General features: G+C 50.3%; 1 protein-coding gene across 1 annotated transcript in view; it reads left to right on the forward strand.

Annotated features, from left to right (window-relative positions):
• Positions 1-5,974: 5,974 nt before the first annotated feature.
• Positions 5,975-26,322, forward strand: part of cyb5b (cytochrome b5 type B) — a 76,609-nt gene continuing 56,261 nt past the window's right edge. Inside the window, exon 1 of the mRNA XM_072517957.1 lies at positions 5,975-6,218. Coding sequence (XP_072374058.1) covers positions 6,075-6,218 — 144 coding nt within the window. The 5' untranslated portion in view covers positions 5,975-6,074. The remainder of the gene's footprint in view (positions 6,219-26,322) is intronic.

Below are 26,322 nucleotides of genomic sequence, written 5' to 3' on the forward strand. Positions count from 1 at the left end.
TTTAATTGATTAATAGACCATACTTGACTTTCGGTGGCGACTGGTAGAACGTCGCACATAAGGTGGCTCCTGCCATGGTCTTTGTTTTTTGGGAATTTTTAAACCTGGTGGAACCGGCTCATCGTGTGGGATAATGAATTTGTCAAAATAAAAAATGTCAAACTCTATGAAGAAGGTTGCTGCAAAGAAGATTACAGAGGGTAAATCCTTTGACGGAACCAGTAAGCTTGCGAAGTCCAGAAGGGAAGGCAGCGGGTCCGGCCTTCGGTGTAACCACCCATAGCACGCTGGAACACTTGGTTGGAGATCATTTGTAGTTTATATTTGGTGTATGTTTTGGATTGATTGGGCTATGGTTGTCAGGTAGTAGTGGTTAGGGTAACAGTATGGGGAACATATGGCCCCTGGGAGGACTTTTAAGTATTGTAAGAGTGTTGGGCTTTGCTAACTCTTCTGTAGCTGTAACGGGTTGGGGAGTGTTGTTTTTTCTTTGAACATACACGCTGATGGGATTTTACCGTTTCTCGCTGTAAAGTTTCAGCTAGTGAATGGGAATGAGGTGGGGGAGGGCCTGCGGCTTGTTGGGCAAGGTTTGATGGGCCTAGCTTATTTATTTGGTGGGGGGGAAAGAGAGGATGGTGTTGTCATTTTGGAAAACCTTTTTCAGGTTTATGGGTGGAGAGGGAGGGACTAAGGATTTTTGTCTTGTCTTTGGGGTGGGGCTAGTTGCTATCTTGGGTGGGTCCTGGGCCTGGGCTTGCCGGAGGTGGCAACCTTTGTCTTTTATCTTTAGGAATTGGTAACACTCAGTGGACCAAGGGGAAGGGGGATGGCAAGGGGGGGGGTTAATGTTTTTTCCCCCCAAGAGTAGAGGTTTGTAAATGGTATTTCATTTGTATGGATGTTTATTTTGTGTTGTATAAAATGAAAATTTTTAATAAAAATATACACTTATTATTTGTTAGGCTGTACATAAACATAAAGAGGATATAGGTGGCACTGTGGTGTCTTGATGGAGAAGCGAATGTGAGACACAATAAATTTGCAGAAGTCAAGACTTGTTTTCTAGTTTTATTGCAGTGTTACCTTTGGTGCCTAATAGGGCAGAGTGCAAAGTTCTATTCAGAAACAAACTGGAAGAAACAGACCTAGAGGCTACAATGGATTCCAACCAGCAGTCCAACTTCAGTGGTCAATCACCACTGAGGGCGTGGCCACACTTTGCCCAAAACCTTAAGCCACTACCCGGACTCAGAGACAGCATTTCATTAGGGGCCATTCAACATGGCCAAGAAGTCCATGCTGTGCGACATCAAGCCCAGAGGTGACAAGATACAATGACGTTTTTGACTATCAGACAATCAGCAAGCTACCGGTTATAGAATCATAGAATTTACAGTGCAGAAGGAGGCCATTCAGCCCATCGAGTCTGCACCGGCTCTTTTTTTTTTGAAAGAGCACCCTACCCAAGCCCACACCTCCACCCTATCCCCATAACCCAGTAACCCGACCCAACACGAAGGGGCAATTTTGGACACTAAGGGCAATTTAGCATGACCAATCCACCTAACCCCACATCTTTGGATTGTGGGAGAAAACCAGAGCACTCGGGAGGAAACCCACGCACACACGGGGAGAATGTGCAGACTCCGCACAGACAGTGAACCAAGCCGGGAATCGAACCTGGGACCCTGGAGCTGTGAAGCAATTGTGCTAACCATCATGCTACCGTGCTGCCCTGTGGTTATATACCATATGAGATCAGATGACTCGGTCAGACCAACAATGTGCGCGCCAAGAAGGGTACTGATTGCAATGAAGCAAAAAAGTCATCAACAAGCTGCAAAAATAACCAGAAATAACACTAAATATTACCCCAGTGGAAGAGGCCACAAAATGAGTTTCAGCAATGGTAGTTGCGGTGTAAAAGGATGTTACGGTCAGGATATATATCAGACTATTACGATCCCAGACCAGACCCCAACAGTGGCTAGGATACTGGACCGAAATCCCAATATTTTAGTTTATTTGTAAGATTGTGTGAAAAGAATGATTTGCCTCAGGGTTGCATAAAGAAATAAGGCTTTGGTATTTTTTTTTTTTTTTTAAACAAAACTTTATTTTGACTACGATATTAAACGTTTTAACTTCACACCCAAAAAGAACAGCTTACAATTACACTTTAAATGCTACTACTCAATTTCCCATTACACAATAAGAAAAGAAACATACAGATCTCAATTTATCTTACCGTAGAAGTGAAATTAATGAAAATCGCTTATTGTCACAAGTAGGCTTCAAATTAAGTTACTGTGAAAAGCCCCTAGTCGCCACATTCCGGTGCCTGTTCGGGGAGTGGACTCAAGTGGACACAAGTGTGGACTCAGCATCAGGCTGATCAGAATGCAATTCTTCTCTCCAAGGCTTTCTCCAAAAAAACTCTGCTTCCCTAAAGCTTTTAAAAATGTCTATCTGCATTCCTTGGTTCCCCCAGCAATGACCTAATCTCCCCAAGCTGAAAAACAAATGATCTCTGCAGGCTGCAAAGCACATGAACTCCCCAGGGACCTTGCCAGACAAACCACAGTCCATTAGCCCAGAGTGATAAACACATTCCTTTGTTAATTTCACCTTCTGGCTGCTAAAGCCCTCAGGCCGTTCAAAACAGAATTACTTAAAAAAAATTATTGCAGTCAAACACGTGCTAACCCCAGGCTTTTAATCCTGAAATGTCCCAATACTAAGAACCCAATATTCTTAAAGTCTTTAGTCGTCACATGGACCCTGCACATTTAAACAAAATTCTACTCATGCCACATCACTCCATGTAGACAATAAAACACGTCATCTCAGACAAGTCGCAAGCAAGAATATTTAGTGTGTTAGATACAAAATGCGGTTTTGATAAATCCCATTGGAACTGGCATAGTCAGGATTGACCACATTCATGGCTCTGGTAGGCAGGTACCTTTTTCTCAAAATGCCATACGGTATCTCTACTAGTGGTGAGGTTTTTCAGCATTTTATGGAACAGCTCTTTGCAGATAAACCATGTGAAATCACAATTGATGACATCGTGATCCGGTGTTAGAGAGGAACCATTCAAAATGGTCTAATCCTGAGCAGCCCTCTATTTCCACAATCCAATGGCTTTGCTGAGAAAGTTGGACACTCCACCAAACAACTTTTGGAAAGGTGTGTGTGGGACAACACTCATTTCTCTGCTGCAACTCTAAGCCTGTGTAATGTTCCCCGGCTCTTCTCTAGACTTGCCAGGACGATGATCCCGACCACCAAGGCTATGCTGCAGCCAGAACTTGTACCCAATGCACATAAAACACTGCTACACCGCAGATAAATAACAAGGTGCACTATGACAAACACGTTCATGTTCTATGTCCTCTCACACCGAGCCAGTCCGCATGCAGACCCCATGAAGCTAAGACCAATTAACAGCGGTCAACGACAATGCCCTGCAGCTCAACAGCTATGTGGTGGGCTCCAATGGTGGCCAATATTTAAGCAATTGCCGCCACTTGTTGCCAATGGCTAAACCACCTTCAGCAGCTGATTACTCAGATTGACCACTTTTCCTGGAGCTCAGACCGCACACACCTCCCTCAAGCCGTACTCCTGTTGGAGACCAGCGTGGCAAGGCCCATCGAGTCTGCACCAGCCCTTGGAAAGAGCACCCTACTTAACCCACCCTATCCCCGTTGCCCCATCTATCCTTTTTTTTGGACAATAAGGGCAATTTAGCATGGCCACTCCACCTAACCTGCTCATCTTTGGACTGTGGGAGGAAACCAGAGCACCCAGAGGAAACCCACTCTGACATGGTGGGAAAGTGCAAACTCCACAGTCACCCGAGGCCGGAATTGAATCCGGGTCCCTGGAGCTGTGAGGCCGCGATGCTAACCACTGTGCCGCCATTTGCACATACTTATATGTGCAAACACTGTTACATCACAAACTGCCGGGGGGGGGGGGCAATCTAAATGAGGATGCAGTCCAGGTCATTACATGACCACGTGATGCATCACGGGGGTGGAGCTTGGCAGAATTACTTGAGACATCGGGCAGGGTAGTTGTTACGTTAACAAATTTCCCATTTGTTGAAAGTCCCTGTTGCAGTTGTTGATTCAACGCATGATGCACAACTACCAACAATTCTTGCAGTCCAAAGAGCGTCTCTCATCAAGTTGATGGGTAAAGTAAAGACGCCATAGTCCCAGATGACCATCGGCTGTTTTCCCCTTTTTTGGCAGGAGGAGGGGGGGGGGGGGGAAAGAGTGCTGAGTGGTGGTGATTTACTGAGGATCATCACACCACACTTCTGCCAAGTTTGAGAAAACGGGCCTTCATGAATAACCTCAGCCAGTATACAAATTGAACCCAAACTGAACAGGAATTGAAACCAGGGGTGTGATTCAGCCCACTGTCGGGCGTGTTTAACGGGGTGTTTCCTGGCGGCTGCACTGTCGAGAAACACCCCACTATTCAACGGCATTTTGCCATTTTTTTTGGTCTCAGGGAGTTTCACCCCACCGAGGCCACACTTAAATGAGATTTCCTGCTGGCAGTTGCTCTCGGATCAGGGCACCATTTTGTCTGGCAGCCTCAATCACTACCCCCCCCCCCCCCTCCCCTACCTGAGTCACCTAGGAACTCCCCTCCTATGGGCAAGGCCCCCTGGTAGTGCCAACCTGGGACACTGCCAGTGTTCCTGCCAACACCACTCAGGCACCCTCGCAGTGCCAGGGTCACACTGCCAGGGTGTCACACCCAGTGTGCCAGTCTGGTTGCACAAAGGTGCCTGGGGGAGTGCCAGGGTGCTCTGTCCCCAACCACCCAGGGGTCTCGAATTGCCTGCAGTGGGCTAAGTAGCTGGCTTGTAATGCAGAAATGCCGGCAGCACGGGTTCAATTCCCTTACCAGCCTCCCCGAACAGGCACCGAAATGTGGCAACTAGGTGCTTTTCACAGTAACTTCATTGAAGCCTACTTGTGACAATAAGCAATTATTATTAAGAACCCCCCCCCCCCCTTAGTTGCTGTTATGCCTGGTCTACATCTGGGGCTGGTTTGCACAGGGCTAAATCGCTGGCTTTTAAAGCAGAACAAGGCAGCCAGCAGCACAGTTCAATTCCCTTACCAGCCTCCCCGAACAGGCGCCGGAATGTGGCGACTAGGGGCTTTTCACAGTAACTTCATTTGAAGCCTACTTGTGACAATAAGCGATTTTCATTTCATTTCATCTGTGTGGACCAGTACTAAACGGTGCCCTGGCGAGTTCTTGCAGGTGTGGACATTGAGTCCCAGCATCCAGGTAATTAAATAAGCCATTTAAGGCTCAGCGAGGGCGAGATCCAGATTGTGCCTAGCGGACGGCGAGTCGGTGACTCGATCCAGATGTCGTGCCAACTGACCTAAAACCAGCCACACCACCAGCAGTTGCTATTTATCCTCACATTAGGGCCCTAGGAACAACCCATAGACCACAGAGTACCGTGTTAGGGAGCTGCTTAGATTTTTTTAAATTTCCAAATCTACTCCGTAAAGGCAGAAGGTTGTCCAAAGTCTGGCGAACCTTCATTGCACTCCCTCTGGGACAATGGCGTCCCTTTGGACTGTGCACACTATTCCAGGCGTGGTCTCACCAATGATCCATACAGTTGCAGTAAAAACTCTTAACACTCATGCTCTAATAGCGGAGGCTGGCACGAAAGAAAAACACCCTGTTGCCTTCCGTTCTGGTCAGAAGGAGATTCCAGTCGACTCCTCCTCACAAGGGCCACAATCCCAAAGGAGCGGGCCCGCTGACGTGATCGCCGTTACCCGACGTGTGCGACGGGGACGTCTCGAGCTCTGGCGGGCGTTAGCGGCGGGCCCGCCACGCGATTGGCTGTTACCAGCGGCGACCGGCGCGCGTGAGGGGAAGGGTCACGTGAAAGAGTGACGTTGGCCGGCGGGGCGGGGTCAGATCGCGCTGCCGTCGCTGAATCGGGTGCTAATTATCTGTGTGGGTAGGAGGTGGAGGAGGGAGAGAGCGAGCGCGGCTGAGGAAGGCACACAATGGGCGAACAGAATAATAAGACCGACCATGAGCCGACGGTGAATTACATAACCATGGAAGAGGTGAAAACGAACAGCAGCAGCAAGTGCACATGGCTGGTGATACACGACAAAGTGTACGATGTCACTAAATTTCTGGAGGAGGTGAGTCCCCTGTTGGCTGTTTATTTTGCAGGGCTAGGCCTGGTGTTCAGTGTTACAGTGATGGTCTGCAGGAAAATGTGATACCTTTTATTAAAAAAAAAACTACATGTGGAAGGAAAAGCTGTTTATTTCATCTACCTCTGTCAGGCGGATTAGAAAAAGAGTAATAATCTCTTGGCTAGGTAAACTATTTTAGAAAGGAAAAATCTGTTTTTGGAGTTGGATTTTTCTAATCCTGGAATTTTGATTTTAACGTGGTGCTGCAATAAAAATTATCAACTTCATCGGTGTGAACAGATTTTGTGACGCCACTTTTACTTTATTCGCTCCATGTGCAGCACGGGTTCCCAGGTTCGATTCTCGGCTGGGTCACTGTCTGAGCGGAGTCTGCTTGTTCTCCCCGTGTGTGCGTGGGTTTCCGCCGGGTGCTCCGGTTTCCTCCCACAGTCCAAAGACGTGCAGGTTAGGTGGATTGGCCATGCTAAATTGCCCTTGGTGTCCAAAATGTTTCCCTTGGTGTTGGGTGGGGTTAATGGGTTCTGGGGATAGGGTGGGAGTGTGGGCTTGGGTAGGGTGCTCTTTCGAAGAGCCGGTGCAGACTCGCTGGGCCGAATGGCCTCCTTCTGCACTGTAAATTCTATGATTCTATGATGTACTTCAAGCAATTAAAGGTACAGAAAGGGGAGTGTTATTTCTAATACAGTACAATATATAGTATCACTGCCTTTTTGATAGTAATGCTCTTATAATACTGCTAGTGACTACCACATATGTATTACGGTAAGACACGTATAATAGAGGTACATGGGTAAATCCCTGCCTGCTGGCTCCGCCCAGTAGGCGGTGTATAAATGTGTGCGCTCGCCGGTGCTGCAGCCATTCTGGTGGCAGCTACAGGAGGCACAACATCTTTGCTCAATAAAGCCTCGATTATTCCACTACTCTCGTCTTTGTGGTAATTGATAGGGCATCAATTTATTGAGCAAAAGATTTTTGAAACTGGATCTTCGCATCAAGCCTGATCGCCTGCAGCTGAGCCCTCAAGCAGCCAATGCTACGTCCGCTTTTGACCACTGACTAGCCTGCTTCGGAAGCTACCTCCGAACATCCTCTGAGGAACCCTCGGACGCGCAGAAGCTCCAAGTCCCAGGGCAGCACCGTGGCACAGTGGTTAGCATTGTTGCCTACGGCACTGAGGACCCGGGTTCGAGTCCTGGCCCTGGGTCACTGCCCGTGTGGAGTTTGCACATTCTCTCCGTGTCTGCGTGGATTTCGCCCCCACAACCCAAAAGATGTGCAGGATAGGTGGATTGGCCACACTAAATTACCCCATAATTGGAAAAAAATAATTGGGTACGTTAAATTTATAACAACATTTTTCCTCATCAGGGATGCGCCCACTTACCCGGAAGCGATGGAGCTCCTGAAGGGACATTACGTTCGGCCAGTCAACCAACTATACGCCAGGCACCACCTGTCCACGAGACAGCAACTCCCTGGCGAGTCTCTGGACGATTTCTGGCGTGCGCTGCACATCCTGGGGAGGAACTGTGACTGCCAGGCAGTTTCGGCAGTCCAGAACACACAACTTTTAACCCGAGACGCTTTCGTTACGGGCATGAGGTCTGCGTACATCTGCCAGCGCCTACTGGAAGGGGGTACGCTTGATCTTGCAGGAACTAGGCAGCGCACGAACGCGTTAGAAGTGGCCTCCCGTAACGTCAAGTCGTACACCCCCGACTGCGCGGCACCCTCGTGGGCATCATGGGTCTCACCAGCTGCTGACTCCAGATCACTGCAAGCCTGCGCTGCGCGGCAACCAGCCAACCCTGGGGGGGGGGGGGGGGGGGCAAGTGCTATTTTTGCGGGCAGAACAAGCACCCCCGGCAGCGCTGCCCGACGTGGAGCGCGACCTGCAACGGATGTGGAAAGAAGGGACACTTTGTTTTTGTTTGCCAGGCCCAGTTGGTCGTCTCTGTTTCCGGGCCCGGCGTTCCTGCACCCCCCACGTGCGACCCAGGGGCGCCGCCATTTTGCTCTTCCCAAGCCACGTGCGGCCTGTGGGCGCCGCCATCTATGGTGCCATTTTGGACGGCACTGACCCCTGCTCGCCTGGCTGTTCGTCGCCTGTTGCTACCTCCACCACCGCTGACCAGCCCAGGACCTGACCTGCCCGAGACCTCTCCGCATCTGCCGCAGCTCGCCTCGATCACCTTGGATCAGTCCCGGCCCCGTAACCTCGAGACCGCAACAGTGATGGTGAAAATCGATGGGCACGAGATGACCTGCCTTTTTGACTCCGGGATCACAGCGAGCTTCATCCACCCCACGACGGTAAGGCGCTGCTCCCTCGCGCTACACCCCGTTACCCAGAAAATCTCCCTGGCCTCTGGATCCCATTCCGTGGAAATCCGAGGGTACTGCATCGCGACCCTCACGGTCCAAGGCGTAGAGTTTAGCAACTTCCGGCTCGATGTCCTCCCCCACCTCTGCGCTGCCCTGTTACTTGGCCTGGACTTCCAGTGCCAGCTCCAAACCTTAACCTTATAATTCGGCGGACCCCTACACCCCCTCACCGTATGCGGCCTCATGACCCTTAAGGTCGATCCACCTTCCTTGTTTGCGAACCTCACCCCTGATTGCAAACACGTCGCCACCAGAAGCAGACGGTACAGTGCCCAGGACCTTCATCAGGTCGGAGGTCCAACGGCTTCTGCGGGAAGGGGTCATTGAGGCCAGCAACAGCCCCTGGAGAGCTCAAGTGGTAGTAGTAAAGACTGGGGAGAAGCACAGGATGGTCATTGACTACAGTCAGACCATCAATCGGTACATGCAGCTCGACGCGTACCCGCTCCCACGCATATCTGACATGGTCAATCAGATTGTGCAGTATCGGGTCTTTTCCACAGTGGCCCTGAAGTACGCCTACCACCAGCTCCCCATCCGCCCGGAGGACCGCCAATACACTGCGTTCGAAGCAGATGGCCGCCTCTATCACTTCCTTAGGGTTCCCTTCGGCGTCACTAATGGTGTCTCGGTCTTCCAACGTGAGATGGACCGAATGGTTGACCAGTACGGACTGCGGGCCACCTTCCCGTACCTAGATAAAGCCACGATCAGCAGGACCACGACGCTAACCTCCAAAAATTCCTCCAGACCGCCAAACCCCTTAACCTCACGTACAATAAGGAGAAATGCATGTTCTGCACCAACCGCTTAGCCATCCTTGGCTATGTCGTGGAAAATGGAGTTCGAGGGCCCGACCCCGACCGCATGCGCCCCCTCATGGACCCCCCCCCCAGGCCCTGAAACGATGACTGGGGTTTTTCTTCTACTCCCAGTGGGTCCCTAATTATGGGGATAAGGCCCGCCCACTCATTCAGTCCGTAGTTTTTCCCCTGACGGCTGAGGCCCGTCAGGCATTCAACTGCATCAAGGCAGACATTGCCAAGGCCACGATGCACGTGGTCGACGAGTCCCTCCCCTTTCAGGTCGAGAGCGATGCATCGGACGGCTCTGGCCGCCACCCTCAATCAGGCGGGCAGGCCCGTGGCTGCCTTTTCCCACACCCTCCATGCCTTCGAAATTCGGCACTCCTCTGTCGAAAAGGAGGCCCAAGCCATTGTGGAAGTTGTGCGACATTGGAGGCATTACCTGGCCGGCAGGAGATTCACTCTCCTCACTGACCATTGGTTGGTTGCCTTCATGTTCAATAACACACAGCGGGGCAAGATCAAAAACAACAAGATCTTGAGGTGGAGGATTGAGCTCTCCACCTATAATTAGGAGATTTTGTAGAACCCGGGGAAGCTCAACGAGCCCCCTGAGGCCCTATCCCACGGTACATGTGCCAGCGCCCACATGGACCGACTCCGGGCTCTCCGCTATGACCTCTGCCACCCGGTTCTTCTTTTTCATCAAGGCCCGCAACCTGCCCTACTCCATTGAGGAGGTCAGGACTGTCACCAGAGACTACCAGGTCTGCGCGGAATGCAAGCCACACTTCTACCGGCCAGATCGAGCGCACCTGGCAAAGGCCTCCCTCCCCTTTGAGCGCCTTAGCATGGATTTCAAAGGGCTCCTCCACCAACCGCAACACGTACTTTCTGAAAGTGGTCGATGAGTACTCCCGGTTCCCTTGCGCCATCCCATGCCCCGATATGAAATGAAAATCGCCTGTTGTCACGAGTAGGCTTCAATGAAGTTACTGTGAAAAGCCACTAGTCGCCACATTCCGGCGCCTGTTCGGGGAGGCTGGTACGGGAATTGAACCGTGCTGCTGGCCTGCCTTGGTCTGCTTTAAAAGCCAGCGATTTAGCCCAGTGAGCTAAACCAGCGATATGACTTCTGCCACGGTCATTAAAGCCCTCCACAGCATCTTCACGCTGTTCGGTTTCCCCACCTAAATCCACAGCGATCGGGGATCCTCTTTTATGAATGATGAGCTGCGTCAGTTCCTGCTCAGCAAGGGCATCGCCTCGAGCAGGACGACCAGCTACAACCCCCGGGGAAACGGACAGGTGGAGAGGAAGAACAGGACGGTCTGGAAGGCCGTCCTGCTGACCCTGCGGTTTAAAAATCTCCCGGTCGTCCGCTGGCAGGAGGTCCTCCCGACGCGCTCCACTCCATCTGATCGCTCCTCTGCACCACGACTAACAAGACCCCTCATGAACGTCTCTTTACCTTCCCCAGGAAGTCCACCTCCGGGGTCTAGCTCCCAACATGGCTGACAGTTCCTGGACCCGTCCTCATTCGCAAGCATGTGCAGACCCATAAATCGGACCATTTGGTCAACCCACATGCCAACCTGCAGTACGCCTACGTGGCACACCCCAACGGGCGCCAAGATACAGTCTTCCCCCCGGGACCTGGCACCCACTGGATCCCCACCCACGGCCCCCGACCTGACACCGCTCCCCTCCGGTTGCCTCATTCACCCCTGTGCCACTCGCCCTCCCCCCAGCGAACCTCACCGCAGCCCCTGCCCCAGGAGGATCCGTCCTCCCATTGGTTCCACTCCGGGGTGACGAGGACAACACGATCCCGGAGTCACAGGTGACCAAGTTGGCGCCCACATCACCAGGACTGAGGCGATCGCAGAGGAGGGTCAAGGCCCCCGACAGATTGAACTTCTAATTCTTTCCAACACCCCCACGGATTCTTTTTTTTTTTAAAACAGGGGGTGAATGTGGTAGTCACCAACAACAGTAATATATGTATTACAGTATGACACGTAAATTAGAGGTACATGGGTAAATCGCTGCCTGCTGGCTCCGCCCAGTAGGCGGCGTATAAATGTGCTCGCCGGTGCTGCAGCCATTCTGGTGGCAGCTACAGGAGGCACAACATCTTTGCTCAATAAAGCCTTGATTATTCCACTACTCTCGTCTTTGTGGTAATTGATAGTGCATCATCTTATATGAAAGATATATATGGTTTGCTCATTACCTCAAATTCTGTAGCGTTGGATGTTTGTTCTAGTGATTAATTGGATATGAAATTTACGTATTTATCATGTCTCATTGGAAATTCACACTGATTGCTCAATCTGCTAGTTTATTTCACCAACAATTCAACTAGCTTTAATTGGGATTTAAGTAATTTATAATTTCACCCATTTTTGAAGTATGGTTACAATGAATCAGTTTCCAAATTCCTTCTCATGTCTGCATACATATTTCCAAATTTGTTACCGGACTTTCGCAATTTCATTCTTAGGATATGGGTATTCCTGGGAAGGCCAACCCATCCCTTGCTCATCTTGATAGTGGTGAGCTGCCTGGAGGCTGCAAGTCTGTGAGGTGCTTCTTTTCATTTCAGATATTACACAATGCCCATGTTGGAGGGAGTGGAAATATAAGATGGTGGATGGGTTGCTGATCAAGTGGCAAGCCATGCCACGGATGGCGTCAGCAGGCAAATAAACAAAAACATTAATTCATTTTACAGGATGTGAACATCACTGGTTAGGCCAGCATTTATTGCCCATCCCTAGCTGCCCTTCAGAAGATGGTGGTGAGCTGCCTTCTTGAACCACTGCAGTCCTTGAGGTGTAGGTACATCCACTGTGCTGTTAGGGAGGGAGTTCTAGGCTGTTGTCCCAGCGACAGTGAAGGAACAGCCATGTACTTTCCAGTCAGGGTGGTGAATGACTTGGAGGGGAACCTATAGGTGGTGGGGTTCCCAGGTATCTGCTGCTCTTGTCCTTCTAAATGGTAGTGGTCGTGCTGTGTAAGGAACTTTGGTGAGTTACTGCAGTGCATCTTGTAGATGGCACATGGCTGCTACTGTTCATCGTTGGTGGAGAGCTTGAATGTTTGTGGTAGAGAGGGCAATCAAGCGGGCTGCTTTGTCCTGGATGGTGTTGAGCTTCTTGAGTGTTGTTGGAGCTGCACATGTCCAGGCAAGTGGAGTGTATTCCATCACACTCCATACTTGTGCCTGATTAGCAGTGGGGAATGTTTAAGATTAATTACCTTATTTGCCCAGAAATGTGATAGAAATTAGGAATGTCATTCATCTTGCCTGTCCTGAAAATATCCATCGTCTGGGCAGCCAACTATTCCTTGAATTACTTGACACATTTTGTCAACACTACCTTACCTAGAAGTTCATTCCATGTGAGACTAAAATTCAATCACTGTTCCATCGTGCTGCTTTTTTGTTGTTGCTGTGCTCCTATCCAAGCCCATGTGACATCCAAAATAACACAATCGGAAACTCCCATGGAGCTGCTGATTTTTTTCTTTGGTCTGCTCCTAGGTGAATATGGTGGGGTATTTTACTTTGAAAATTTATGTTTGGGAAATTTGTCGCTTGAATTGTAATTTTTATGTCGCATTGATGTATTGAAAGATGGACTCAATTCACAGCACTGTGTTCAGTATGATGTACATAATCGTAGTACACTAGTTAGGAAAGTTAACTCAGAATTTTGTACAAATTACTGCAGCAATGTTGAGAACTTTTGATGTTGATTGACATGGTAGTTCAGATATGCAAATAATTATGCATAGTGCACTGCTAGATAGATGGTAGAACTGTCAGTGAGCAATATCTGGTCATACACTTAAAAGAAGCTGTGAATACGTTACAATAGATGGGTTTCCTCCGGGTGCTCCAGTTTCCTCCCACAAGCCCCATAAGACGTGCTGTAAGAACATAAGAACTCGGAGCAGGAGTAGGCCATCTGGCCCCTTGAGCCTGCTCCACCATTCAATGAGATCATGGCTGATCTTTTGTGGACTCAGCTCCACTTTCCAGCCCGAACACCATAACCCTTAATCCCTTTATTCTTCAAAAAACTATCTATCTTTATCTTAAACATTTAATGAATGAGCCTCTACTGCTTCACTGGGCAAGGAATTCCATAGATTCACAACCCTTTGGGTGAAGAAGTTCCTCCTAAACTCGGTCCTAAATCTACTTCCCCTTATTTTGAGGCTATGCCCCCTAGTTCTGCTTTCACCCGCCAGTGGAAACAACCTGTCCGCATCTATCCTATCTATTCCCTTTATAATTTTTTATGTTTCTATAAGATCCCCCCTCATCCTTCTAAATTCCGAGTACAGTCCCAGTCTACTCAACCTCTCCTCGTAATCCAACCCCTTCAGCTCTGGGATTAACCTAGTGAATCTCCTCTGCACTCCCTCCAGTGCCAGTACGTCTTTTCTCAAGTAAGGAGACCAAAACTGAACACAATACTCCAGGTGTGGCCTCACTAACACCTTATACAATTGCAGCATAACCTCCCTAGTCTTAAACTCCATCCCTCTAGCAATGAAGGACAAAATTCCATTTGCCTTTTTAAAAAATATATATTTTATTGAAATTTTTTTTCCAAACAACAATTTTTCCCTCTTACAAAGCAAACGAAACAATAACAAAACAGAAATGTTTAACAATACACAGGTAACAAAACCCCATTGTCTATTGACCTAAACTAACACCCCCCCCCCATCCCCCTGGGTTGCTGCTGCTGGTCATCTGCCTTCCCTCTAACGTTCCCCTAGGTAGTCGAGAAATGGCTGCCTCCGCCTGGTGAACCCTTGAGCCGATCCTCTCAGGGCAAACTTTATCTGCTCCAGTTTAATGAACCCCGCCATATCATTTACCCAGGCCTCCAGTCCGGGGGGTTTCGCCTTCTTCCACATGAGTAGGATCCTGCGCCGGGCTACTAGGGACGCAAAGGCCACAACGTCGGCCTCTTTCGCCTCCTGCACTCCCGGCTCATCCGCAACTCCAAATAGGGCTAACCCCCAGCCTGGTTTGACCCGGGCCTTCACCACCTGCGAAATCACTCCCGTCACTCCCTTCCAGTGCCGGGCACGCCCAAAACATATGTGCGTGGTTTGCCGGGCTCCCGCCACACCTCCCACATTTGTCCTCCACTCCAAAGAACCTGCTCAATCTTGCCCCCGTTATGTGTGCTCTATGTAGCACCTTAAATTGAATCAGGCTAAGCCTGGCGCATGAGGAAGAGGAATTTACCCTGCTTAGGGCATCAGCCCACATACCCTCCTCTATCTCCTCCCCTAATTCTTCTTCCCACTTTCCTTTTAGTTCGCCCACCGACTCCTCCCCCTCTTCCCTCATCTCTCGGTATACCTCTGACACCTTGCCCTCTCCGACCCACACCCCTGAAAGCACCCTGTCCTGTATCCCGTGCCGGGAGCAACAGAAATTCCCTCACCTGTTGTCTAGTAAACGCCCTCACCTGCATATATCGCATGAAATTTCCCCGGGGCAACTTATACTTTTCCTCCAATGCTCCCAAGCTCGCAAAAGTCCCATCTATAAATAAATCTCCCACCTTCCTAATTCCCAACTGGTACCAGCTCTGAAATCCTCCATCCATTCTTCCTGGGGCGAACCTATGATTGTTCCTGATTGGGGACCCCACCAGGGCTCCCCACACCCCTCTCTGTCGCCTCCACTGACCCCAGATATTCAGTGTTGCCGCCACCACCGGGTGAGTGGTAAACCTTTTAGGTGAGAACGGTAGCGGCGCCGTCACCAGCGCCTCTAAACTCGTCCCTTTACAGGACTTTCTCTCCAGTCTTTTCCACGCCGCTCCCTCACCCTCCATCATCCATCTACGTATCATTGCCACATTGGCGGCTCAATAGTAATCACCCAAGTTCGGTAGTGCCAGTCCTCCTCTGTCCCTACGACGCTGAAGGAACCCCCTCCTTACTCTCTGAACTTTCCCTGCCCACACGAAGCTCGTGATGCTCCTATCTATTTTATTAAAAAAAGGTCTTGGTAATTAGTATAGGGAGACATTGAAATACAAATAAGAACCTCGGGAGGACCATCATCTTAATTGCTTGCACCCTGCCCGCCAGCGATAGAGGCTGCATGTCCCACCTCTTAAAGTCCTCCTCCATTTGTTCTACCAGCCGTGTCAGATTAAGTCTGTGCAAGGTTCCCCAGCTCCTAGTGATCTGAATCCCCAGGTATCGGAAGTTTCTTTCCACTTTCCTTAACGGTAAGCCTTCTATCTCTCTACTCTGGTCCCCTGGATGTATCACAAATAATTCACTCTTCCCCATGTTTAGCCTATACCCCGAGAATTCCCCGAACCCCCTCAATTCGCATAACTTCTATCATCCCCCCCCCCGCTGGGTCCGACACGTATAACAATAGGTCATCTGCGTATAACGAGACTCGGTGTTCTTCTCCCCCTCTAATCACCCCTCTCCATTTCCTGGTGTCTCTCAACGCCATGGCCAGAGGTTCAATTGCCAACGCGAACAACAATGGAGACAGCGGGCATCCCTGTCTTGTTCCCCTATATAATCGGAAATACTCCGATCTATGTCGACCTGTAACTACGCTTGCCGTTGGAGCCCCATAAAAGAAGTCTAACCCAGCTAATAAACCCGTTCCCAAACCCAAACCTCCTTAACACTTCCCATAAATACTCCCACTCCACCCTACCAAATGCCTTCTCTGCGTCCATTGCCGCCACTATCTCTGCCTCCCCCTCCACTGGGGGCATCATTATCACCCCTAATAGTCGTCGCACGTTAACATTCAGTTGTCTCCCTTTTACGAACCCTGTCTGGTCTTCGTGCACCACTCCCGGGACACAGTCCTCTATCCTCGATGCCAGCAATTTGGCGTCCACGTTCAATAGTGAAATAGGTCTATAGGACTCGCACTGCAACGGATCTTTGTCCCTCTTCAAAATTAGCGATATCGTCGCCTCCGACATCGTCGGGGGTAGAGTCCCCCCCTTCCCTGGCCTCATTGAACGTCCTTGCCATCAACGGGGCCAACAAGTCCACATATTTTCTGTAATATTCCACCGGGAACCCGTCTGGCCCCGGGGCCTTCCCTGCTTGCATGCTTCCCAGTCCCTTAATAACCTCGTCCACCTCAATCGGCGCCCCCAGGCCTGCCACCTCCTACTCCTCCACTTTCGGGAACCTCAATTGGTCCAGGAACTGCCGCATCCCCTCCTCTCCCTCTGGGGGTTGAGACCTATACAGTTCCTCATAGAAGGTCTTGAACACCTCATTTATCTTTCCTGCCCTTCGCACCGTGTCTCCCCTTTCATCTCTAATTCCTCCTATCTCCCTCGCTGCTGCCCTCTTTCGCAATTGATGCGCCAACAGGCGACTAGCCTTTTCCCCATATTCATACCTCCTCCCCTGTGCCTTCCTCCACAGTACCTCCGCCTTTCTGGTGGTCAGAAGGTCAAACTCCGTCTGGAGTCGTCTCCTGTCCCTGTACAATTCCTCCTCCGGGGTCTCTGCAAATTCCCTGTCCACCCTTAAAATCTCCCCCAGTAATCTTTCCCTTTCCTTGGCCTCTGTTTTCCTTTTGTGGGCCCCAATAGAGATCAGCTCTCCTCTGACCACCGCTTTTAGTGCTTCCCAGACCACTCCCACAGGGACCTCGCCGTCGTCATTGACCTCCAGTTATTTCTCAATACACCCCCGCACTCTTGCACACACTCCCTCATCCGCCATCAGTCCCACATCTAATCGCCAGAGTGTTCTCTGCTCCCTGTCCTCTCCTACTTTCAGGTCCACCCAATGTGGGGCATGATCCGAGACCGCTATGGTTGAGTACTCAGCTTCTTCCACCCTAGAGATCAACGACCTTCCCAACACAAAAAAATCTATCCGGGAGTACGCTTTATGGACATGGGAGAAGAAGGAAAACTCCCTAGCCCTAGGTCTAAGAAATTGCCATGGATCCACTTCCCCCATTTGGTCCATAAACCCCTTAAGTACCTTGGCCGCTGCCGGCCTTCTTCCGGTCCTTGAGCTAGTTCTATCTAGCCCCGGGTCCAGCACCGTATTAAAGTCCCCTCCTAAAATCAAGTTTCCTGCCTCCAGGTCCGGTATACGCCCCAGCATCCGTCTCATGAATCCCGCATCGTCCCAATTTGGGGCATACACATTAACCAACACTACCTCCATTCCCTCCAGCCTGCCACTCACCATTACATATCTACCTCCGCTATCTGCTACGATGTTCTTTGCTTCAAATGCTACCCGTTTCCCCACCAAAATGGCCACCCCTCTGTTCTTTGCGTCCAGTCCTGAGTGGAACACCTGTCCCACCCATCCTTTCCTTAGCCTAACTTGGTCCGCCACCTTTAGGTGCGTCTCTTGGAGCATAACCACGTCTGCCCTTAGTCCTTTCAAATGCGCGAGCACTCGGGGCCCTTTTTATCGGCCCATTCAGGCCCCTCACGTTCCATGTGATCAGCCTCACTAGGGGGATACCTGCCCCCCTCCCGTGTCGACTAGCCATTACCTTCTCTAGGCCAGTCCCATATCCCGCCTCCGCGCTCCCGCTCGCTCCCCCAGCGTCGCACACCATCCCCGCCCACCCACTCTTTAGCCATTTCCTTTTGGATTTCCGCAGCAGCAACCCAGTTGTCCCCCCCCCCCCCCCCCCCCAAGCTAGATCCCTATCTAGCATGATTGCTCCCCCCATATCACTTCCGTAAGTTAGCTGACTTCAACTGACCCCGGCTACTCCTGCTCACTCCTCGACCCCCCCCCCCCCCCCCCCCCCCCTGTGTGGGGGAACTCCCATCCGCCTTGCGCCAGTCTTCCCGCCTTATTCTTTCTGGCGCGGGAACATCCCTTTACCTGACCCGCCTCTTATGGCGCAGCTCCCTTTCCCCTCCCCCTCCCCTTCCCCATTCTCCAACTATGTCCCGTCTTTCCCCCCTCACCGGCGCCCACATTTCCCCAATGTCTCCCCCCTTCCCTGTTTACTTCTCAATTAACTACCACCTTAACATTAACAAAAACAATAACATTTCCTGCAGCATCAGTCCCTCAGTTCCAGTCCAATTTCTCTTCTTTGATGAAGGACCATGCTTCCTCCGCTGTCTCGAAATAATAGTGTCTCTCCTGATACTTGACCCATAGTCTTGCCGGCTGCAGCATCCCAAACTTCACCTTCCTTTTATGCAACACCTCTTTGGCTCGGTTGAAGCTCGCCCTCCTTCTCGCCACCTCCGCACTCCAATCCTGGTATATCCGTACCACAGCATTCTCCCATCTGCTACTCCGCACCTTTTTAGCCCATCTCAGGACCTCTTCTCTGACCTTAAGGCGGTAAAATCGCACTATTATCGCCCTCTGTGGTTCTCCCGCTTTTGGTCTTCTCGCCGGAATCCGATTTGCCCACTCCACCTCCATGGGGCCCGCAGGGGCCTCAGCACCCATCAGTGAGCTCAGCATCTTACTTGCGTACTCTCCACAGTCCACTCCTTCCACACCCTCAGGGAGACCCAGTATCCGAAGGTTCTTCCTTCGCGCTCCGTTTTCTAGGGCCTCGATCCTTTCAGTACACTTTTTATGAAGTGCCTCGTGCGTCTGTGTCTTAACTGCCAGGCCCAGGATCTTGTCCTCAATATCTGTCACCTTCTGCTCCACCACGCGGAGCTGTCTCCTGGGTCTTTAATGTCTCCTTGAGCCCCTCAATTGCCTGTAGCATCGGAGTCAGCACCTCTCTCTTCAGCAGCTCCACGCACCGTCTCACGATTTCATCCTGCTCAGGCCCCCATGTCGCCTGCGCTTTCTCCGCCGCCATCTTGTACTTCTCTCTTTCTGACCCTTTGGTCGACGATTCCTCGCGCTGCAGCCGCCGCCGCCGGTTTTTTCCTCCTTCGTTTGGGGGGGACTCCCTTCTCACACACCCCACACCGGGTTGCGTCGTCGAAAAATTCCCCGTTGGGGCTTTTAAAAGAGCCCGAAGGTCCGTCTGAGCTGGAGCTGCCGAAGCGTGCGGCTAGCTAGGCATCACCGCAACCGGATGTCCCTTCAGTGGCCTTGATGAGATCTTTTCACAGTTGTTCCCTCTGCTGCTAGAATTCACCTTTGATACAGGCCCTCAGGTCAGCTTGCAGCTTTAAGCTTGTCCTTCCCCCGCCTGCATGCTGGAAGAGGCCCTGTTTATCCTGCAGTTGCAGCCAAATCTTTTACTGTTTCTGCCGTGTCTGGGAACCAAGAGACATACCCTTCCTGGGGGACACTGTCGGGGGAATGCTGCAGTCTTCTTCCCACACCGGGAAATGGCAAACAAATGCCGTGGGGGCCCTGTAACAAGCCCAAAGGTCCGTTCCAAGCAGGAGCTACCGAATATGCGACCTAGCTCTGCATAGCCGCACCCGGAAGTCTCTCTCCATTTGCCTTCTTAATCACCTGTAAACCAACTTTTTGCGACTCATGCACTAGCACAGCAGCATATTTTAATATTTTATCATTTAAATAATAATCCCTTTTGCTGTTATTCCTACCAAAATGGATAACCTCACATTGGTCAACATTGTATTCCATCTGCCAGACTCTAGCCCATTCACTTAGTCTATCCAAATCCCTCTGCAGACTTCCAGTATCCTCTGCACTTTTTGCTTTACCACTTATCTTAGTGTCGTCTGCAAACTTGGACACATTGCCCTTGGTCCCCAACTCCAAATCATCTAAGTAAATTGTGAACAGTTGTGGTCCCAACACTGATCCCTGAGGGACACCACTAGCTACTGATGGCCAACCAGAGAAACACCCATTAACCCCCACTCTTTGCTTTCTATTAATTAACCAATCCTCTATCCATGCTACTACTTTCCCCTTAATGCCATGCATCTTTATCTTATGCAACAACCTTTTGTGTGGCACTTTGTCAAAGGCTTTCTGGAAATCCAGATATACCACATCCATTGGCTCCCCGTTATCTACTGCACTGGTAATGTCCTCAATAAATTCCACTAAATTAGTTAGTCACTAACTCCAGACGGAGTTTGACCTTCTGACCACCTGCCCTTTATGAACCCATGCTGCGTCTGTCCAATGGGACAATTTCCATCTAGATGCCTCGCTATTTCTTCCTTGATGATAGATTCCAGCATCTTCCCTACTACTGAGGTTAAGCTCACTGGCTTATAATTATTCTGCCTACCTCCTTTTTTAAACAGTGGTGTCACGTTTGCTAATTTCCAATCCGCCGGGACCACCCCAGAGTCTGGTGTCTTTTGGTAAATTATCACTAGTGCATTTGCAATTTCCCTAGCCATCTCTTTTAGCACTCTGGAATGCATGCCATCAGGTCCAGGAGACTTGTCTACCTTTAGCCCCATTAGCTGTCCCATTGGACAGACGCAGCATGGGTTCATAAAGGGCAGGTCGTGCCTAACTAATTTAGTGGATTTTTTTGAGGACATTAACAGTGCGGTAGATAACGGGGAGCCAATGGATGTGGTATATCTGGATTTCCAGAAAGCCTTTGACAAGGTGCCACACAAAAGGTTGTTGCATAAGATAAAGATGCATAGCATTAAGGGGAAAGTAGTAGCATGGATAACAATCCTCTCAAGGTCCTCACCTGTCATAGCCTCGTTTACTATCTGTTTTTATATTCTGAGCAAGTTTACTCTCATAATCTATCTTGCTCTTCTTTATAGCTTTTTTAGTAGCTTTCTGTTGCCCCCTAAAGATTTCCCAGTCCTCTAGTCTCCCACTGATCTTTACTACTTTGTATGTTTTTTCCTTCAGTTTGATACTCTCCCTTATTTCCTTAGATATCCACGGTCGATTTTCCCTCTTTTTACCGCCCTTCCTTTTTGTTGATATAAACCTTTGCTGAGCACTGTGAAAAAATCACTTGGAACGTTCTCCACTGTTTCACTATAAAGTCTTTGCTCCCAGTCTACCTTAGCTAGTTCTTCTCTCATCCCATTGTAATCTCCTTTGTTTAAGCACAAAACACTAGTGCTTGATTTTACCTTCTCGCCCTCCATCTGTATTTTAAATCCCACCGTATTGTGATCGCTCCTTCCGAGAGGATCCCTAACTATGAGATCATTAATCAATCCTGTCTCATTACACAGGATCAGATCTAGGACCGCTTGTTCCCTCGTAGGTTCCATTACATACTGTTCGAGGAAACTATCACGGATACCTTCTATAACCACCTCCTCAAGGCTGCCTTGACCGACCTGGTTAAACCAATCAACATGTAGATTAAAATCCCCCATGATAACTGCTGTACCATTTCTACATGCATCTGTTATTTCTTTGTTTATTGCCTGCCCCACCATAATGTTACTATTTGGTGGCCTATAGACTACTCCTTTCAGTGACTTTTTCGCCTTACTATTCCTGATTTCCATCCAAATGGATTCAACCTTATCCTCCATAGCACCAATGTCATCCCTTACTATTGCCCAGATGTCATCGTTAAATAACAGAGCTACACCACCTCCCTTACCATCCACTCTGTCCTTCCGAAAGGTTTGATATCCTCGGATATTTAACTCCCAGTCGTGACCATCCTTTAACCATGTTTCAGTAATGGCCACTAAATCATAGCCATTCACGATGATTTGCGCCATCAACTCATTTACCTTAGTCCGAATACTACGAGCATTCAGGTAAAGTACACTTATGTTGGCTTTTTTACCTCTGTTCTGAATCTCAACACCTCGATCAGTAACCTCTCCTAAGTTATATTTCCTCTTAACCTTTCTCCTAATTTTCCTTGTCGTCGAACCCATATCTCCCTGTAACAACCTGCCGCGTCGCTTACCATTAATGTTTTCACTTCCTGTTTTATTTCTTTTAGTATTCCTGGTCCTATTCACTGAGCTCCCCTCAGTCACTGTACCTTGTACTGTCGCCCTTTTTGATTTTTGACTGTGGCTTCTCTGCCTTACACGTTCCCCCTTACTGCCTTTTATTTCTGTCCCTGTTTCACTACCTTCCAACTTCCTGCATCGGTTCCCATCCCCCTGCCATATTAGTTTAAACTCCCCAACAGCTCTAGCAAACACCCCCCCATGGACATCGGTTCCAGTCCTGCCCAGGTGCAGACTGTCCGGTTTGTACTGGTCCCACCTCCCCCAGAACCGGTTCCAATGTCCCAGGAATTTGAATCCCTCCCTCTTGCACCATCTCTCGAGCCATGTATTCATCCTCTCTATCCTGACATTCCTACTCTGACTAGCTCGTGGCACTGGTAGCAATCCTGAGATCACTACCTTTGAGGTCCTCCTTTTCAGTTGAACTCCTAGCTCCCTAAATTCAGCTTGTAGGACCTAGTCCCGTTTTTTACCTATATCGATGGTGCCTATGTGCACCACGACAGCTGGCTGTTCACCCCCCCCCCCCCCCAGAATGTCCTGCAGCCGCTCCGAGACATCCTTGACCCTTGCACCAGGGACGCAACATACCATCCTGGAGTCTTGATTGCGTCCGCAGAACCGCTGGTCTATTCCCCTTACAATTGAGTCCCCTATCACTATAGCCCTGCCATTCTGCTTCCTGCCCAGCTGCGCAGCAGAGCCAGCTACGGTGCCATGAACCTGGCTGCTGCTGCCTTCCCCTGGTGAGCCATCTCCCTCAACAGTATCCAAAGAGGTATATCTGTTTTGCAGGCAGATGACCACAGAGGACACCTGCACTGCCTTCCTACTCTTGCTCGGTCTTTTGGTCACCCATTTACTATCTCCCTCAGTACCTTTCACCTGCGGTGTGACCAACTCGCTAAACATGCTATCCACGACGTCCTCAGCATCGTGGACGCTCCAAAAGTTAGTCCATCCGCAGCTTCAGAGCCGTCAAGCGGTCTAACAGGAGCTGCAACTGGACACACTTGCTGCACGTGAAGGAGCCAGGGACAGTGGACGTGTCCCTGAGCTCCCACATCGCACACGAGGAGCATGACACGGGTCTGAGATCTCCTGCCATGTCTTAAACCTTCGGTTAACTTCAACAATTACAATTTCCCCCCAAAACGTTTAAATAAATAAATATACAACGAAGAAAAAAAATGAATAAATCTACCAATGAAAGGAAACAGAAAAACAGAAACACTACTTACCAGTCACAAAAAGCACTTCCTCCCCACCCAGCTTGGAATTCCCACCTCGATTCAAATTCCCAAACTCACTCTTTGCTGTCTCAGTCCTGGCTGTCTTCTCTCTGGCTCACTGGGAGTGAGTTTACAAGTGGTTCTTTTTAAACTGTCCTGAATTGACTCCCCTCCCCACCTGCTTTCAGATCAAAGTAGATTAAAGTGACTGACACTTAACTGCCAACCAGTTATGTGAGTGGGTGGGGCAGCCCTTGTTAACCTACACTGCACAATACTAGCTCAATTGGACTTCCGGGTGCGGCGATGACCAGCTAAGTCGCACGTTTCGGCAGCTCCCGGTGGAACGGACTTTTGGGCTCTTGATAGGAGCCCCAACGGCAATTTTAACGGCTAAAAACACCGTGCGGTAAACCAGAAGGGAATTCCCCCTGGACACGGATGGAAAAAGGAGAGGAAAGTGGCCGGATTGCAGCGGATCCTTTGGAACAGTGGCAAGGAAGGCAAGCAAAAACCAAGATGGCGTCGGAAGGTGGCAGTTTCATATGGGGCCCTGAACAACAAGAGTTCTTGAAACGCTGCGTGGAGGAGATAAAAAAGGAAATGAAGAAAGAGCTGTTGGCCCCGATACTACAGGCGATCGAAGGGCTGAAGGAGGAACAAAAGACCCAGGAGCAGGAGCTTCGGGTCGTGAAGGCGAAGGCAGCCGAGAATGAGGACGATATACAGGGCCTGGTGGTGAAGACGGAGATACAGGAGGCACATCAGAAACGATGTGTGGAGAGGTTGGAGGCACTGGAAAACAACGCAAGGAGGAACAACCTGAGGATTCTTGGTCTTCCTGAAGGTGTGGAGGGGGCGGACGTCGGGGCATATGTGAGCACGATGCTGCACTCGTTAATGGGAGCGGAGGCCCCGACGGGTCCGTTGGAGGTGGAGGGAGCGTACCGAGTTATGGTGCGAGGATCGAGAGCAGGAGAAACTCCCAGAGCCATAGTGGTGAGATTCCTCCGTTTTAAGGATAGAGAAATGGTCCTTAGATGGGCGAAGAGAACTCGGTGCAGTAAATGGGAGAACGCGGTGATCCGCGTTTATCAAGACTGGAGTGCGGAGGTGGCGAGAAGGAGGGCGAGCTTTAATCGGGCCAAGGCGGTGCTTCATAAAAGGAAGATAAAATTTGGAATGCTGCAACCGGCAAGACTGTGGGTCACATATCAAGGGAGGCACCACTACTTTGAGACGGCGGATGAAGCGTGGACTTTTATTGTAGAAGAAAAACTGGAATGAATGGACTATTAAAAAGAACGTTTGGACAAAGTGGTGGGGCGCATGTGGGGGGCGAAGAGGGGTTTTATGTTCTAATCCTGCGGTATGGTAACTTTTCTCTCTCCCACAGGTGGTGATGGGGGGAGGTGGGGAGGGAGAGGAGATGGGGCGTTGGCCATGGGGGGGCGGGGCCAAGGGAGAAGCGCGGGCTTGGTTCCCGCGCTATGATAATTATGGCGGGAATAGAGAAGCAGGAAGGAGGGGGCGTCGCACGGTGCGAGCCGTGGTCACGGGGGGAAGCCGAGGTCAGCCAGAGTTTGCTGACTTCTGGGAGCAACATGGGGGGAGTAATTACGCTAGCGGGGGGTCTAGCGGGGGGGTGGGAGGGGGGAATTACTGGGTTGCTGCTGCTGGGGAAAGGGGGGAGTGGGTACGGGAGAGGATGGGCGGGGGGGCACTGCCCGGGGGAGATACAGCTGCGTGGGAACTGGGTGAGAAGCTGGAAAAAGATGATGGCTAATCGGCAAGGGGGGGGGTGGTGGGAAGCCCCCCAACTCGGCTGATCACATGGAACGTGAGGGGGCTTAACGGGCCGATAAAGAGGGCACGGGTACTCGCACACCTTAAGAAACTTAAAGCAGATGTGGTTATGTTACAGGAAACGCACCTGAAACTGATAGACCAGGTTAGGCTGCGCAAAGGATGGGTGGGGCAGGTGTTCCATTCGGGGCTGGATGCGAAAAACAGGGGGGTGGCTATATTAGTGGGGAAGCGGGTAATGTTCGAGGCAAAGACTATAGTGGCGGATAACGGGGGCAGATACGTGATGGTGAGTGGCAAACTACAGGGAGAGATGGTGGTTTTGGTAAACGTGTATGCCCCGAACTGGGATGATGCCAATTTTGAGGCGAATGCTAGGACGCATTCCGGACCTAGAGACGGGAAAGCTGATAATGGGGGGAGACTTTAACACGGTGTTGGAACAGGGCTGGATAGGTCGAAGTCCAGGACTGGTAGGAGGCCGGCAGCAGCCAAGGTGCTTAAAGATTTTATGGAGCAGATGGGAGGTGTGGACCCGTGGAGATTCAGTAGACCTAGGAGTAAGGAGTTCTCGTTTTTCTCCTATGTCCATAAAGTCTATTCGCGCATAGACTTTTTTGTGCTGGGTAGGGCATTGATCCCGAAGGTGAGGGGAACGGAATATACGGCTATAGCCATTTCGGATCATGCCCCACATTGGGTGGACTTGGAGATAGGGGAGGAAACAGGAGGGCGCCCACCCTGGAGAATGGACATGGGACTAATGGCGGATGAGGGGGTGTGTCTAAGGGTGAGGGGATGTATTGAAAAGTACTTGGAACTCAATGACAATGGGGAGGTCCAGGTGGGAGTGGTCTGGGAGGCGTTGAAGGCGGTGGTTAGGGGGGAGCTGATATCAATAAGGGCACATAAAGGGAAGCAGGAGAGTAAGGAACGGGAGCGGTTGCTGCAAGAA

The sequence above is a fragment of the Scyliorhinus torazame genome, chromosome 10 (genome assembly GCF_047496885.1).
Source record: "Scyliorhinus torazame isolate Kashiwa2021f chromosome 10, sScyTor2.1, whole genome shotgun sequence".
NCBI lineage: Eukaryota > Metazoa > Chordata > Chondrichthyes > Carcharhiniformes > Scyliorhinidae > Scyliorhinus > Scyliorhinus torazame.